This window comes from Alnus glutinosa, chromosome 9 (genome assembly GCF_958979055.1).
Source record: "Alnus glutinosa chromosome 9, dhAlnGlut1.1, whole genome shotgun sequence".
In the NCBI taxonomy this organism is placed as follows: Eukaryota; Viridiplantae; Streptophyta; class Magnoliopsida; order Fagales; family Betulaceae; genus Alnus; species Alnus glutinosa.
Genome location: NC_084894.1, coordinates 26,545,616 through 26,564,138, shown reverse-complemented (window position 1 = coordinate 26,564,138; position 18,523 = coordinate 26,545,616). Strand labels below are relative to the sequence as shown.

The following is an 18,523-nucleotide window of genomic DNA, read 5'->3' as shown; positions in this document are numbered from 1 at the left end:
TTGGACCTATCATTTTAAATCAAAGGTACGAATTAAAATTATTGCTTGGGTGCAATACCTAACACCCGAACTAATCCATGAATATGCTTGCGAGGATGCGATACTCCGTCCGGCGAAAAATAGAGTCAATTAGACAATCTTTTTTCCAAAAAAAAAAAGAAAAAAAGAGAGAAAAAAACCCTTTAGCAATCTACAATATCTACGGCACGGAGCTTGGGCATATGATTCTAGTTCATTTACAACCGTTTCAAGTGTATCCTTCGGTCCTTCCATTGTCACAACCAATACTTTAAGAATGTGATTCTGCTTGATGAGCAAAACGCGTGCCGTCCATGATTTGCATTTTGTTCAAAGCGTTGGATACTGTGAATTTTCTATTAGCAAAGAAAGAACAAAATCCAGTTGCAATGGTTTATGCACTTTAGGGGTTTATTTTATATCGTTGGATCTTACGAGTGCTACGATGGCTATCTTCCAATCAAATCCCTCATACTTGAACCCTACTCCTTTGTCAACGTATTCAAGCAATCAAGCATTATTTGAGAGAGAGTTCCGTGGATGAGAAAATAAGGCATATTTCATTTGCAATTCGCTAAAAAGCTAGACTAATAAGTAATAATGCAATTAGCTACTTGTCATTTACATATTTGCAGGTCAGGCAGCGGCTATTGCCTTCAGCAGCAGAACCGGTGGCGGAGAGGGAGTTTTCATTGGCGGGAGGTGGCGGAGGGAACTGGGTTTGGAGAGCTGGTGGTGGACTTGATGAAGGTAGGTGGAGTTGAGTCAGCCGTGTTACAACTGGAAATTATTAGTAAAACAATTTTTTTTTTTTCTTTTTCGAACTGTGTAAGGTTTGGAAAATATTTTTCTCTATTTCCTCGTGTTTTAGCACGCAGAAACAAAAAGCAGACCAGACCCTTTGACAACTCAAAGAGCACTCTGGTGCAGAGTAGAGATTCTTCAAGCTTTTTTCATGCTACCACAGCGTTCTTAAGTATGCAAGGAATGGTCCCTCGAATAAAGACACTTCGCCCTCCATAAATATAATGAGAGGCTATATCATGGATTCCCAATCTCACTGAATCTGCATGACTTGTCATCAAGCAAAAAAAGAAAAAAAAGGAACGAAATGGAATTTCAACCATGATGTTAACTGAACCAAAAGCAGCCATTCTATTATCCAGCACTATAAAAGTTAGGGTTCTTGTTAGTTCCAGTACATTATCTTCATCTCTTCACTAATTCACCAACATGTAAAGCTGCCATTTTCTTAATCTGTCTATCTTCAACTCCGATCCAACTGATCGAATTTACGACTTCTAACAGACAGGTTCATACGTCCTATTGTCAGGAACACAAGGCTACAAACACTAGATGAACCATATAATGGGATCCTCTATGATACATTTATAATGAGGAACAGGAAATTGGAATAAACAAGCAGCCACAAATACTATGTGATGTTCTTACAGATATTTGCATGAAGACTGGTGGACAGACTATCACATTATCTCATTCCCCCCAATTAAGTGGGGAACAAGCACATAAACCCATTTAATTTACTAGATCTCAAACATTAATATAAGTTACCAATTCACCATACCAAGATTGTCAATCAGTGCGAATCCCACCCATAAAGGTCCTTGGATCAGGACAGTCCCCAGTAAATTGAGCTTGTGAGAAGTCAAAACCTGGGTTCTGCAGAAAGAAACAATCGTTACCAGAACAGGGGAAAAAGAGTATTCATGATACCAAGCATGTCAAGACACTAGAACTCGTCTCATACAATTAGAGAAAGCAATATTGCCCATTCCATTCCTGTCTGGTTTATGAAATCCAGGTAATGTATGTGAGAAAGTCATTGACACAAATAGCATGACTCATAATAATGACAAAGTAAATTCATTCTTCACTATTATACAAAGTACACGACTTGAGGTTAAAATATCACTGTTTGCTAAGAGGTTCCAATTTTAAGGTATGTAAACTGCAAGATGAAATAACTCAGAGGCATGTCCTATGTATGAAAAAAAAGAAAAAGAAAAAAAAAAGGTAAGGGAAATTACACTTTACCCCCCTGATGTATCCACCTATTGGCGATCTGATGCCCAATGTTCAATTTTTTGTAAATGACCCCCTTAATCTTAGCCACGTGTGTTAATGTGGACCTTCCGTCCACTTAGTCTATCAAAAGTGACAGATAAGAGGTCATGTGCTATGCACATAACCTTTTAAAAGCCTAAGTTCCAAAATACCCCTTCTTCAAAATGGTGAGTTTAGCCAAAACACACCGTTTAACTTAAAACTCCATTTCTCTCTCTCTCTCTCGCTCTCTGTCAAAACTCCTTAAAGGCTTCTCTACCAGAGTAGTCGTAGCTGAACCAGACAAGTGGAAGGAGCTGGACCACCTCAACCACGCTCTCCGTAGTGCGCACAAGCAGAGCCAGACCCTCCACAACGCCACGGCCATCAAGGACCTCTGCTCCCACATGGACGCCAACGTGGCGCTTGCTCTCAAGAAGGCCAAGCTCCGTCATGAACGGGCTCAGGAAGAAGCTCAAGGGCTCCATGGACAGCTTCAATGGCCTGAGGCACCTGAGCCGGAAGGGTGCCCCATTTCTTGGTTTCATCATCCGATGGTGGCGGGTATGAAGATGATGTTGCTGCTGCTGAATTAGGTTGATTAGGTTGTGGTTCATCTGTGATAGTGGATGATGTTGCGTGTGTATCCCTTTTTTAGTTGTGCCTCTCATGGTTGATTGAATGGAAAATAGATGTTGGCTCCTCAGGTGATAGATTGTTAGTTAAGGTCTGGTTATAGACGAAGAATCAGATCAGTTAGCAGCATCAACTTTAGAGAAGGTAAAAGGCTTGAAAATTCAGGTTTCTTTGGCTGCTTGTTGACCAGTTGTTATCTGAGGAAAATCCCGAAGCTTCCAGTTTCCAAGCCCAAGTGCATGCAGGGAAAGTTCCTGCAAAACCTGAAGGGTCAGCACGTGGCAAGTGTGGGCAGTGCCAGTGAACTTTTCTTTGGTTACCACGTGTACCACGTTTTTCCTGATAGATAGCATGAACTTTTCTTTAGTTTCATATTAAAACCAAGTCATATAGATGGCGATCATGGCACCCACAAATTCAAAGAGAAACCAACAATGAGTCCACGAGATTCCTCTTCCACGGCAGAACCAACAATGAAGATAGTGGAAGGGAGATACAAGATATCTATTCAATTTGGGTGGAGGGATATCTTGCCAAAGAGGTGACCCTTTGGCATCCACGTGGAGAGCGAGTTAAAATTCAATCATGGGAATTCAGTTCAAGTTTAGACATTAAGCAAAAAAATGGAAATAATGCAAAATAGAAGAGATTAGTGGTTGGTTCAACAGTTTCAGGTGGTTTTCTGATACAAGGGGAAATTACAACGTTTGTCATATTGTGGACATGGAAGGGAAAGAAGAAGGGAACGACAGATTCAGTGAACTTAATATCGATAAACGACGACCTAGAAAGAGGAGCGGGACCAAGAAGGTTCTATTATAACGAGCTTGCATCAGCTACCTACAACTTCTCAAATGAGAGGAAGTTGGGTGAAGGAGGGTTTGGTCCCATTTACAAAGAGTATTTAACTGATTTAGACTTGCCAATCGCTGTGAAGAAAATATCAAGGGGGTCTAGACAGGGGAAGAAAGAATACATCAATGAGGTGAAGATCATTAGCCGGCTAAGGCACCGGAATCTTGTGCAACTCATAGGTTGGTGTCATGTCAGAGGTGAGTTCCTACTTGTCTACGTGTTTATGCCAAATGGTAGCCTGATGCTCACCTCTTTGGCAAGAGGAGTCCTCTCCCTGTTAAGGATACAACCCTAGTCGCCGAACCCTCTACAGAAACCCTAGCCGCTACTACAGCTCACAAACAAACCCTAGAGCCGTTAGGAAGATTTCCTAAATTAGACAACCAATTATCTCCTCCATATCTCTCATTAACTCCACCTTAGCCAACGGCTATATTGCCTATGAGGACATGATACTTATTCCTTATTTAAACCCTTGTAATTATAGAATAGAATAACTACTGTATAATATGCCATATATACATGGCAGCCTGTAACTCTATATATACTGCATCAATATCAATAAACAATTATTCAGCGCCTAAAGCTTTTACCCTAATTCTGTATTTAGTTTACATGGTATCAGAGCCTACCAATAGCCAACGCTTTCCCATGGCCAACACAAATACTGCTGAAACCAATTTTCTGCCCAATGTTACTCAACTCGGCAGCATCAAACTGGAAGGTCCTAACTACCTAGGCTGGGTTGCTCAGTTTCAACCAATCCTATGTGGTTATGATCTCCAAGGCCTACTCAATGGAACCGATCCCTGTCCGCCCAGAACCGTCGCCAATACCACTGGTGACGCTCAGATTCCGAACCCAACCTATGTTACATGGCTGAGACGAGACCAACAGCTCCTGAGTCTCATCATATGCTCTTTAGCACCTTCTCTTGTGCCCTCGATGTACGGTTTGAACACATCGAGGCTTGCATGGACCTCTCTGTCCACACGGTTTGCTGGTCAATCTAAATCACGCATCTCCCATCTCAAGCGTCAGTTGCAAAGCTTGCAGCAGGGGACTAAGTCGTGCACCGAATATCTCAATCAAGCCAAGTCGTGGGCTGATGAACTTTCCGCTGTCGGTAAACCCGTCGACGATGATGATCTTATTTCCTACATTATTAACGGTATCAACCCTACTTTTAACCCTTTTGTTACTGCCTTCTCCCTACGTGATCGAGAAACCACATTCCATGATTTTCAATCCGAGTTGCTAAGCCATGAAATACTACTCCAGAATCAACAACAAGCCTTAACCCCTGAAACTGGATCCTTTGCACTCCATGCACACCGCTCCAAACCATCCTACAGCAACAATCCGAGCCTCAGAAAAACTCAATTTCCCAAACCATCTGGTCAATATCGTCACTCTTCACCCCATAATCGTTTCTCCCATCCTCCATTCTCCCCTCGACACAATCCTCCCTTTTCTCCCAGATATCAACCCCCTCCTCCTCCACCTCGTCCTACTACTGAGAATCCTATTCCCGTATCCTCTTCCTCTCCACGCCAATACTCCCCCTGCCAAATATGCGGAAGAACAAGCCACCGTGCGTTGGACTGCTACCATCGCATGGATTATGCATACCAAGGGCGCCATCCCCCAATGCAGCTCGCTGCCATGACAGCACAAGCCAATGAAGAATTTGTCACTCAAGACTGGCTAGCCGACTCTGGAGCCAACACGCACGTCACTGCAGAATCCTCCAATCTCACCAATGCTCAGCCCTTTGATGGATCCGACACTGTTGGTGTAGGAAATGGCGCAGGTTTGCATATTCAAAACATTGGTTCTTCCTTAGTTAATTCCCCTACATCTACTTCCCACAATTTTCTCCTTAAAAATATCTTACACTGCCCTACTGCTTCAGCCAACTTACTATCTATTAATAAATTTTGCAAAGATATAAATGTTGGTTTGCTCTTACTGATGTTGACTTTACTGTGAAGGACAACTTGACAGGAACAATTCTACTCCACGGTCCCAGTGAAAATGGGCTCTACCCCATTCCTTTGAATCATCACTCCTCCAATAAATGCAGTGGGTTCACTGCCTTCCTTGGTATCAAAACCAATGACATGGTTTGGCACCAACGGTTGGGCCATCCTTCTACTTCAGTTTTTCAGTATCTCCTTCGTCATCATCATCTTCCTCTCCTTGGTCCAGTCAGTACCCCCTCAGTGTGCGAGTCCTGCCAACTTGGCAAGTCCAAGCAGTTACCTTATTCAGCAGCCACCAGGGGGTCTACTCAGCCTTTAGAAGTCATTCACTCGGATGTTTGGACCTCCCCAGTTCCTTCTTTGAGTGGATGCAAGTTTTACGTCATTTTTGTTGATGAATTCAGTCGTTTTTCATGCTTGTACCCCTTACTTAATAAAAGTGATGTTCTTACTTGTTTTATCAAATTCAAATTGCTTGTTGAAAATTTATTTGACACCAAAATTAAGTATTTTCAATCCGATAATGGTGGAGAATACACCTCCACTGCCTTCAAACAATTTCTAAGTAACAATGGCATTTTTCATCGCCTCACATGCCCCCACACATCTCAACAGAATGGCGTTGCTGAGAGAAAGCACCGCCACATCGTCGAAACTGGTTTATCTCTCCTTGCCCAGTCCGGTCTCCCTGCCAAGTACTGGGTCGATTCTTTCCTCACTTCAGTCTTCCTTATTAACAGACTACCCACCACAGTCCTTCAAAACCAGTCTCCCTTCTCCACTCTTTTCAAGAAGGAACCCGATTACACACTTCTCCGAAGCTTTGGATGCCTATGTTATCCACTCCTTCGCCCGTATGCCTCCCACAAACTTACTTATCGAAGCAAACCTTGCATCTTCCTTGACTATGGAGCCAACCAACGCGGCTACCGTTGCCTTGAACCCCAATCCCAAAAAGTATACCTCTCCCGCAATGTTGTGTTCGATGAATCAAAATTCCCCTCTAAGAGTTCAACTCTCCCATCCGGTTCCTGCACAATCACTACACCTCCAGCAACTCCGATCCTCTTTCAACCTGCCCAACTATCCACCCACCTGCCCTCAACTCCTTCCTCACAACCTCCCATTTCCCCCTCCACTCTTTCCCCAACCCTTGACTCCACTCCATCATCCCCCATCTCTCCCCCTATCCCTCCTTCCCTACCCGCCCCTCCCAACCCTCTCTCCCCTATTCAACCCAGCCCTGTCTCCATTCCCTCCCCTAACCCTGCTCCCCTTCTCGTTCCAAGTAACCACCCCGTCACTCGTTCCCTTACTGGCTTCTCCAAACCCAGATCTTTCCCTGGCTTCACCTCCTTCCTCAGCAGACACCCCTTCGTTACACTCACATCTGTCATTCTTCCACCCGCACCTTCTTCATATAAGCAGGCAGCCTCTAAACCCGAATGGGTTACTGCTATGACTATTGAATTTCAAGCTCTCTTACACAATGACACTTGGTTCTTATGTCCTCGTCCTTTGCACCAAAATGTTGTTCGCAACAAATGGGTGTTTAAAATTAAACAGAATCCGGACGGCACTGTCGAACGCTACAAAGCTCGCCTCGTCGCCAAAGGCTTTGACCAACTTTGCGGTATTGATTACCATGACACCTTCAGTCCCGTCATTAAACCCGCCACCATTCGTCTACTCTTAGTCTTAGCCATTACCTTCAACTGGACCCTCAAACAGCTCGATGTCTCCAACGCCTTCCTCCACGGATTACTTGATGAAGATGTGTACATGGAGCAACCACAAGGTTTTGTGGACCCTGCCTTCCCCCATCATGTGTGCAAATTGCGCAAGGCTTTATATGGCCTTAAACAGGCTCCTCGGGCCTGGTTCACCCGTCTCTCTCAAACTTTACTCGATCTTGGTTTCTCTAGCTCACAAGTCGATCCTTCCCTATTTTTATATCACTCTAACAGTTCTCACATTTTCTTTTTACTGTATGTGGATGATATTATTATTATAGGTAACAATCCGGTCACCATTCAGTCCATCATCACCAAGCTCAAAGCTGCCTTTGCTATCAAAGATCTCGGCTCACTCTCCTACTTCCTTGGAATCCAGACTACCCGCGACTCCTCTGGGTTACACCTACGGCAATCCAAATACATCCAGGACGTTCTCATCCGTGCCAGCATGCTTGACTCCAAGCCTTATCGCACCCCCTGCACATCCGGCTCCAAAATGTCCAAGTTTGATGGAGACGCCCTTCCCAATCCTTCTGAATATCGCCAAATTGTTGGAGCTCTCCAATATGCCACCCTCACTCGTCCAGACATCGCCTACTCTGTCAACCAACTGTGCCAGCATATGCACAGCCCCACATCCACTCACTGGATTGCAGCTAAAAGGGTGCTTCGGTATCTCAAAGGCACCATTGATTTCGGCCTTCACTACACCCCAGGCTCCCTCCACCTCACCGGATTTTGTGACTCTGACTGGGCTGGTAACCCTGACGACCGCCGCTCCACCACTGGCTTTGGCATCTTCCTCGGCTCCAACCTCATCTCATGGTCCGCCAAAAAGCAACACATCGTCTCCCAATCCAGCACAGAGGCCGAATACCGTGCAATGGCCCTTGCCACCTCAGACCTTTACTGGCTCCGTATGCTATTCCGAGAACTGCAGGTTTCACTTCCGTCTCCACCAACTCTTTGGTGTGACAATTCCGGAGCACTATCCTTAGCCTCCAATCCGGTTTCCCACACCCGCACCAAACATATTGAAGTTGACATCCATTTCATACGGGAAAAAGTAACCAACCGAGACATCCAACTTCGATACATCCCCACACTTGATCAAGTAGCTGACATCTTCACCAAAGGCCTCAATGCTGATCGGTTCTGCTGCTTGAGTACCAAACTTCCGGTCGTTCCTCCCATCAGTTTGCGGGGGGGTGTTAAGGATACAACCCTAGTCGCCGAACCCTCTACAGAAACCCTAGCCGCTACTACAGCTCACAAACAAACCCTAGAGCCGTTAGGAAGATTTCCTAAATTAGACAACCAATTATCTCCTCCATATCTCTCATTAACTCCACCTTAGCCAACGGCTATATTGCCTATGAGGACATGATACTTATTCCTTATTTAAACCCTTGTAATTATAGAATAGAATAACTACTGTATAATATGCCATATATACATGGCAGCCTGTAACTCTATATATATTGCATCAATATCAATAAACAATTATTCAGCGCCTAAAGCTTTTACCCTAATTCTGTATTTAGTTTACACTCCCTTGGGCAGTGAGATACAAGATATCTATTTAATTTGTATACGTATTTTAGAACGCCGTGGTCGTTCATTTCGGCAGTGGCTGCGTTTGTGCTCTTAGAAACAGTAGGATGGTACACATGTATTTAACACGTTTTAGTCTTCCTTAAACACATGTGTATTAATCACTTTCTCAGTCCACGTACACAATGTCCACTTTCCACTTCTTCTAGCGTCTTCTTTGCTTTTCTATCTTCTGTAAGCTTCCACGAGATGGATTTGGGCTGAGATGGAGAAGTCCCAGAATCGTCAATAACGGAAAGGAATGGGAATTATGATCAGTGCCATGATCAGAGGGATACAGAACAGGTCGTATGCGTTGTTGAAGAGGCCCGGCCATGCTGGTGAGCATCCAGTGAAGATGGAGAGCCTCGGTGTACGTGTTCGGGAAGAGTGGTTTTGAAAAGACAGTTTAATCGGGGCAATTTTGGAACGAAATGTGCGTTGCACGTGACCTCTTTTCTGTCTAAAATGACGGGTAAGTGGACAGAAGGTTTACATTGGCATACGTGGCTAAGATTAGGGGGGTCATCTACCAAAACTTGAACATTGGGCGTCATATCGCCAATAGGTGGATAGATAGGGGGGGTAAAGTGTAATTTTTTTAAAAAAAAAAGAAGAAGAAAAGAAAAGAAAGAAAGAAAGATACTTCGGAGTTCAGAAAATTGATGCCGAAGTTTTAGTTAGATTTAAATACTTTTCAATCCTCCTATTCTTGGGCTGCTATAATTGCCAAAAAAATGCTTGAAGTAATCTCACAATAACACTGAGCTGACAGAAGCCACAGAATAGCAAATCATCCAAAAACATAATATATATAATGAGCTCAAACAAAAGAGAGTGTGATAAGCACCCTCATCTCCTAGACCTGATACATAACAAAGTATCTGACATCTCAAATAAATGAAACCTTAACCTCAATTGTTTCTTAATTATTTGAATGAACCAAAATTACAACAAACAATATAAGATGGCAGATTCAAGTACTAGTACTAATTTAATTTGGTGCAAGCAATAACTTTGCCTGGATCTGAAGAAAACTACTAGATCCTCTGAAATTCCACTCCTTATTTGAAATTGATCTCCTTATATGAAATGAAAAACTGTCTAATTGCACAGCTCAGATAACACTAAAATCTCAAAAACTGATGCAAATTTAGTTCATGAGCTACAGGTTCAACTAAAAGTGTACCGGTTCACATTGATAACAAAAGGGAGGCTATGAACTTTAACAATGGGAACAACTAACTACAAAAATCAGTCAGAACCAAATAGCTGGACCTTACCCATGAACAAGGGTCATTAAGTTTCACGATTTGAGATAAAATTCATGCTTAAATACAAATGAACTAGTGGACCCCAATAATATATTCGTCAAGCATAACAGGGTGAACTTAACAAGCATTATGAATCCATGATATCTATTATAAGAGTATGAAGAATAAGCAATTCACCTCTTCTTGAAATCTCTGAAGCATGAGACGTTTCTGCTCAAGATCAGAGGAGTAAGGATCCAGCTGACCCTCACCCACTATGGGTGAAGACCAGGTCTGACCTTTGTCCCTCTTATGCAGGGTTATGTGCATTATATCATCCTCTGCCAGGCAAAACCCCCCATTTAGTGCACAATATGTGAAGAAACTAGATATAAAACACACTATTTCAAATCAATTGCTGAAACATTAAAGGGCAACAAAAGCAAACACAGGTTGTTTATCATTTGAGACCTCAAAAACAACAAAACTGATGCAGCAGAAAACCGACATTAGTGTGGATTTAATTCATTTATGCATGTGTCTTTTAGTTTTCCTTTTCAATAAGGATTGAGTTTTTCCTTTTCCATTAAGATTATTTTTTTCTTTTCCCATTAGAATTTGTTTAGTGTTTCCTTTTCCTTGTTCAAGTAGGAGCATATCTTAGTTTATATAAGGGATACACACGCAATGGAACAATTCAGTTTTGAAGTATCAATCAAATTTTAAGTCTTTCAAAGTTATTTCTCTGTTTCCTTATTTGGGGCAACTAGAATCTTTCTCTTCTATATTTGTTATTTTCTTTCTTCCTGAATTTCTATTTTAATCTTCAATTCTTAGTTTTTGTTACTATCATACGCTATCAAAACAATCTTACTTCTGCCCGGCATCAAAACCCTCCAACCCACTTGAGCTAAACACATTCTCTAGAAACAATGTTCTCTGGTTCTGTTCCTAGTTTTCATTTCATAAAAAAAAAAAAAAAGGCCTGTGCTTTTATGATTTTTTAGCGCCACCCCAAAAACTGTTGTCCATGAACACAACAACACGGGGCATAAAAATTTTCATTTTCTCATACTTTCTCCTAAATTTTTGTCGGGAAACAACCGGGTCGCTTGCATGCTATCACAAAAACAGTAATCTGAGGAAGACAAGATATTACCTAGAGTCCAGAAAGAAGAGTCCGTCTTCACCGGACATGTGAGATCGTGCTAAGAAAGTAAGAAACCAAAACCCAACAATTAAATACATCAGCGAACCCACACAAAACCATTTAACAAAACACGAACCAAAAGCAAAAGGAAATGAGAAACAGACATTGAGGTACGGAGGGTTGCCCTTGATGCCGAGCTCGACGTGCTTCGACTGAACCTTGCAATAGAATTGCTTCGCATGAACGTTTGGCGGACGGTCTATGTACAAGTTCACCTCGTCCAGAGTCTGGTCCCACTCGAACACCTTCTGACCTGAAACAAATCAAACGGAAATTGACAAAACCCCAAACACAGTATTCAATCGCCGAAACCCCAAAATCAAACAAATGCAACGGACCATTGTGGATGAAGCTGTGGCGCTTCTCTGGTGCCAATTTCTCCGCCATTTTTTCTAGGGTTTGTTAATTCGCTTGGTTTTTTCGCGCGGTTTTCGCTGATCGATCCCTGTAGACTCCAATTGATTTCTCTGACTCTCTTGCTCTGTTTGCACTAAGCTCAGTTTTCGGTTTGTCTCGAAACTTCTAATACGAAAGTTTGGATATTTGTGAACCGGCCACATATTTTGTGAACTTTTTCATTTCCAGCCTCTAACTACACTTCCTCTAATGACTTTGCCTTAAATTAATAGCATTTAGAGTTATGACAAACTTGGGCTTATTGTATATAATTCTATACTAACTTTTTTTTTTCTTTTTCTTTTTTTAAGTAAATTCTATACTAACTTTGATCTTTCAATATGTGGCAAGTGATTTTAGATGAGAAATTGGCTGTTTATTAGGTGGATTAGAGTTGAGAGTTCGAGTTTCATTATTAACGCCCGTTTAGATCGAAGACACAAAACAAGTAGATCTCGCATTTCTCCCTATTGTGATGCCGTTTGAATTCTTATGTTTTTTTTTTCTTTATTTGGGGGGTGGGGGGGGGGGGATTGGGATCCTTCATAATTGTGATGGTCAAATTATGTTATCCAACAAATAAATTTAATTGTTTAATGTATGAAAGAAGTGGTAAGTGCCAAATAAATTGATAAATCAATTTATAAGTAAAATTGTAGCACTTTTTTCTTTCACAATTATTAAGTTGTAGACGCAGTCAAAGAGGTTAAGAAAATAACTTCGCCCTTTGCTTATTAGTAATATGAGAAATGATCCTTACACTCATTTTTCACAACAGCCCCACAACAAACTGACGTGGCTGATAATATTTTCTTATTTTTTTACAAAAAGAAAACAAAAGAAAACAAAAAAAATAATAAAATATTAGTAGCCACATCAGCTTGTTGTGGAGCTGTTGTGAGAAATGAGTGTAGGGATCATTTTTCTAGTAATATATATTGAAACAAATAATTGTTTTGTTAATTAAGTACTCAAAATTGAACTACTTATATGTTTTTTTAGTAGAGAAATGAACTTTTACAAAGCTGTTCGAAATTTGTCGAAATTTCTTATTGGTTGAGTGTGAATTTAGGCAATCTAATGGCGACTTTACGTGTGCTTATAACCCATGTTAATGGAGTTTATAAGGCAAAGATATGGAAGCAATCTTATATATATAGGATGGAGACTAAAACAAAACTTATGTGATAACGCCAAATTTGAGATCATATATAGGATCCACGTCTGTCTATAATATTGTTTTGACAACGAAATAGGAAATTCTTATACAATTATAAGAACACAGTAGCTAGGCCCTTGTACAAGCCCAATGATCACAAACTAATTAATCCAAGTTTAAAGTTGCTAACTCACAATATTGACTCGATTTCTTTTTCATAACTCACCTTCTAAAATGAAAAAGCAATGTGTTTGATCGATGCTAGCTCAAGTTGAGATTTACTGCAACTCACTTAATCTCGATTGTTTGTTTCTAATGAATAGAATCTCGATCAACTTCTTTGTGGTGGTCGGACCACCTCTAAAAACATTTTTAAGATAGCTTGACCACCCCCAACATGTTTTAGGGTGATCAGCTAGCCCTTTAAAGGAAATTCGGCCACCTCCATCATGTTTGGGGTGGCCAACCAACTATTAGGCCCTAACTTCTCTCTTTTTTTGAAAAAATAATTATTTTCTTTTTCATGCGTTGAGATGACGTTGAGTTCATTGTAAAAAAATGTACTCTTCAATGATCTCAACTTCTTTACAGTGGCTGGACCGCCTATAGAAATATTTTTAAAACGACTCGATCACCCTGATGTGTTTTAAAGTGATCGGCCAGCCATGTGATTCGGCCGCTACATCATGTTTGGGGTGGCTGTCCAGCTATAAGGCCTTAACTTCTTCTTTATTTTATTTTCTTCTTCACGTTGTTCATTGTAAACCACTCGTGTACAAATCATTGCAACTGTGTCGAAGATGCAGACGCTGTCAAGTTGTTACACTGACTGAGGAGTAGCCCTTTGATGCCAAAATGCTCCAGTGGAATAGTTTGTGACATTTTGATGGGAATGAAAAGTACATCAAAATCATGAATGAGTGTAGATTTTGTGAGGAACATATATTCAAGATGATCAATATGCAATATTCAAAGCAAGTCTACCAACAATTTAGCACAATTCAAGATCTTAATTTGTTTGCATAGAAACCTTTTATCAGGGATGAAACTAAAATTTTAAGCGAGGGAGAAAACTAAAAAGAAAGTATTTTGGTTCCTAAAGATATTTTTTTAAAAACAATATTTGAGAAATTCCGCCTCTGCCTTTTACTATGAAAGATTGGAGTAAACCGTACCACATGACAGATAAACCAACAAAGTAACATTTACATTGTTTAGCGTTGTTAGGGTACTATAACTCTTATTATAATTCATTTACAATTTGACATGACAATTAATTAATTAACCTATCAAATTGAGTTTCTTAATTTTTTTTTTACCTATGTGGCACCAATAATGTAGACCGCTACGGAAATTCACAAGAAATTATAGAAAAAGTTATCATACCTCTAGCAACGCTATTATCTTTTGAGTAATGGTATACATCACATTTTTATTTCACTTTATTGATGCATGTGGTATTGCTAATAAGCCTAGATTTTATTTATTTATTTATTTTTAACAAGATAGGGTTAATTTGTTGTGCTACATTAATAAATTAAATAAGTTAAAAATATAGTGTACGTATATCATTTTCTCTTAAAATTTTATTTGTATGATATATGAAACATATTGAGGTAAATCACAAGCATGGTAGAAAGTAAAGGATCTAGTACAAGCAAAGATTAGAAGCGGGATCAATACAAGGTGGGAAGCAACTCTCAAAGGAGATTATAAGTTAAATTGGGACGCTGTTGTAGATAAGGTCGGTGGGCATATGAGAATTGGTATAGTAGTGCGGGATCATGAGGGTATGTGCATCCGGTCAAGTGTATGACTAGAATGGGTCATCTTAAACCGGTAACCGCATAAGCTTTATAAAGAATTAGGTTTACGTAATATTCTTTTAGAAGATGATGCGCTTGAAGTGGTTAAAGTTGTGATTTCTAAATATCGTAATTTGAGTAGATTTGGACAGCTAAAGAAAGACACTCACATGGTTTTAAACTCATTTTCTAATTGACAGATTCATCGTATTGGTATATATAATCGCTAATATATATTGCGGTGCATAGGTTAGTTAAGACTACCGTTAATCATATCATAAATTAGGTTTGGATAGAAGCAATTTATGATGATGTCAATCTGTAAAATATATTATTTTGTTAGAACAATCTGCTCTATTTTTCTATTCGATCAGTAATAAAATTATTACAAAATTTTATTAAAGAAAAATAAAAATAAAATCTAGTACTAAGTACGTTTCCCAGCACGAATATCATGCACAATGTTGCCTCCTTCCTACTTTCGTAGCAAGTGTTGTAATATATATGGCAGAATGTATTATATCATATATATGTATAAATCCCATTCGGGTCACACGGCCGGGTCACCCATCGATCTTGGACGGCAAGGATGCATGAGCGAGTGTGAGGAAGCTTCGTCCAACGACTCCAACCTCCTTTTCAAACCCAATCAAATAAATGGCTTTTCATGCTTTTGTCCATCTTTTGCTGATTAATCTCAAAAAATATGACGACCATCTGATTCGATCTTCAAGGATGCCTTGAAAATTCCACGAAATTTCTAAGTCTAGGGTACGGTTTAAGGTACTAAAAATGCTGCTTCCTAAAGTATCCCCAATTGCATTAGATTTTTTTTTTTTTTTTTTAAATTTTTTTTTTACATTACATTTATTAAAGATTAAGGCTTTCATTTTGTTATTCTTCTATTATTGAAAAAAGTAATGTTATTTATAAATAGACTGTTATACAACTGTCATACAATTGAAATGATGTGACAGTAAAAATCAGCTTTTGGATAATTAACAAGAACTTGTAAAAAAAATAAAAATTAATGGCTAAGTTTTACTGTCACATCATCATAATTGTATGACAATTGTATATCAGTCTACTTAATAACATTTCTCTTTGGATATGGGTGTTCAAGACATCTCAAAACATTAAATGAATTTACCCTAAAATAGTTGGTTTTAATCTTAACTGCCCATATTCAATCGAGTAATGCTAGAAATTATATTTTTATCCTACAACTATCTCACAATGATAATGTGGCGATCTTAACCAACCCTTAGATTCCTTGTTAATAAATAAATAAATCTCAGGATTAGTTGAAACTATTACATAACATTGTAGGATAATTATGAAATAAAAAAGTGGTATATATATAGCTCATTACTCTATTTAATAACAAGAGATATCTTATTATTGAAGATTAATGTCAAAAACAACATTTTTATCTCACAGTGCTAATGTAGCCATTCGAAGCAATCATTGTTAAAAACTATATTTTTATCTCACAGTGCTGATGTGGTACTCGGACTCCCAACCAAACCTTTTATTTATTTATTATTTTTTTAATAAAGATTTATTCAAGAGTTGGTTGAGACAGCTAGCTACATCAGCATCAATGTGAGATAGCTGTAAGATAAAAATATGATTTGTAACATTATTCTATTGAATAACATAATACAAGCCAAACTCTATATTTAATAACAACATTGATATTTTTTTTTTCTTTGTTTTTAGCTAAGTTATGAAAGAAAGAAGAAGAGTGTTACACAAGCTTTCACTTCTATATTTCAACTTCCACAATTTACGTGACTTTTAAATCATTATTAAATTTTAGATCAAATAATAATTTTAAAAGCACGAGAGAGTACATGTAATATTCTTCGTAATAGACAACCCTAATTACTTGCTAGTTTTAACCAAAGGAAAAGGGGAAAAAAAAAAAATAAAAAAAAATAAAAATTACCTTACTAGTTACGAGCCAAAGGTTTGGAGGGTAGTAGCTAGCTAGGGTGCCGTTGATAATACTCCAGTTCTTGGATCCACGTACGTAACACCGACCACAATTGGCATCCCATGCACAACGTACGTACGTGCAACTTCCCATGAGGCACGTTTTTATACGTACTAATGTGCTATCAACTTTTATCTACAGGGGGCATACAACTTGTTAGCGATTAATGGGAAAGATGACAACTCTAATCAATGGAGTAAGATTAGAAATTATTTCATAATTAATTTTTTATTTTATTATATTTTAACGGCCCGAATCAATGATGCCACAGGCCGGCCACCCGTGACCCACCTACCATGGAATATATCAAGATTTTCTTCATATATTTCAAGTGAGGTGAAAATTATCTATTTTATGGTTAAACTTTTGTCTTATTTCATCTAATGGGGTAGATGATGCCATCTTATTTTAAAAAATTTAACATATATATAATTAGGTGGTAACATATACATTATTAAATTTAAAAAATAATTTGTATTCCATAAAATTGATTATCGATCTCCATTTAACTTGAAATAGAAAATATCTTATTACCCCACGAGCTAGGCTGATAGTTTAGAGGCCTCAGGTCATCTCTATGGATTGTGATCGAGTGCAACTAGTTATGGGCAGCTAATTACACCCTATCCAAATCCCATTTCTATAGGATTTTATGATTAGCAGATCCTTGATATTTGGGGTACTAGATATTCTTTTAACTATATTATTATTAGGCTACTAATCTGGGTTCTCCATTAATTAACCTTCGATGAAACTTGTTTCAACCATGATTAGACTAATAAGATGAAACAAGCTTACTTGCAGGAAGTTGGGAATAGATACTGTTGTCGCACAGGATACCATGTACCTCTTAGACTTCTCTTACCTTTTTAATTAGCTCAGAAAATTTTAAAAAAGAAAAAATGTCACCCCTCAACGTCAAGCATGGAAAGTTCACTCTCTGATGTACAGAATGTTCATATCCATTTCATTTCAAGAAGGAAAACATCTTTGAGTAAATTGTACGTAACACTTCAGTCCATTTTAGAAAGATGGATAGATTATATAAAGTGGCCGGGTACGTGAATAATATATAAAGACACCCATAGGTACATACTAAATTTCACATTTATTCATTACTAGGTGAGACTGAATTTTATAAGTGATTTTAAGAGACTCTAAATTGGCCATTCATTTGGAGTGATGACATAGACATGACTAGCGTTTTTTCCTTGATCATTACATAGTATTAGAGCAACAAAGTAACGTTATGTGATCCTACATTACAGCATCACATGGCCATGACAACGTCAATGATTTAAGGTGGCCGGGAAGGGGGGGGGGGGGGGGGGGAGAGGGAGGGATGACTCAATCCCACTAAAAAGATGAAATGCCCGCATAGAATTGGTGAATTATAAAAGCACTTATGAGTACTAAGTTTCGCATGATTTCATTATATTAGGTGAGACTGAGCTTTATAAGTAATTTTAAGGAGTTTCAAATTGAACCGTACTCTTTTCGGAATAATAGCGCAGATGCAACTAGCTAGCTAGCGCTTTTCTCTTGATGGTTCTATAAATGAACATGCATCGTTCATCCATATATATATATATTACAGAATATTTGAAGCTGAATAATGTTTCTTGCACAACTCTTATACAACCTTTGCACAAATCTAACAACCTTTTTTTAAGATCAACCATTGAATATGTAGAGTTTACATGTAGGAAAACAAATCCAATGATTGATCCTAAAAAAATGTAGTTAGAATTGTGCAAAAGTTGTGCAATAAATATTACTCAATTAATTAGTATATAAAATGATAAATGTATACT

General features: G+C 38.9%; 1 protein-coding gene across 1 annotated transcript; it reads right to left on the bottom strand.

The window, feature by feature from the left end:
• Positions 1 to 1,149: 1,149 nt before the first annotated feature.
• LOC133877835 (uncharacterized) lies at positions 1,150 to 11,876 on the bottom strand. Its single transcript, XM_062316261.1, has 5 exons — positions 11,689 to 11,876; positions 11,455 to 11,603; positions 11,300 to 11,348; positions 10,339 to 10,481; positions 1,150 to 1,698 (listed from the first exon to the last, which is right to left on the bottom strand). The coding sequence occupies exons 1-5, from the start codon at positions 11,735 to 11,737 to the stop codon at positions 1,612 to 1,614; spliced, it is 477 nt and encodes a 158-aa protein (XP_062172245.1). The 5' UTR covers positions 11,738 to 11,876; the 3' UTR covers positions 1,150 to 1,611.
• Between the last annotated feature and the right edge of the window lie 6,647 nt (positions 11,877 to 18,523).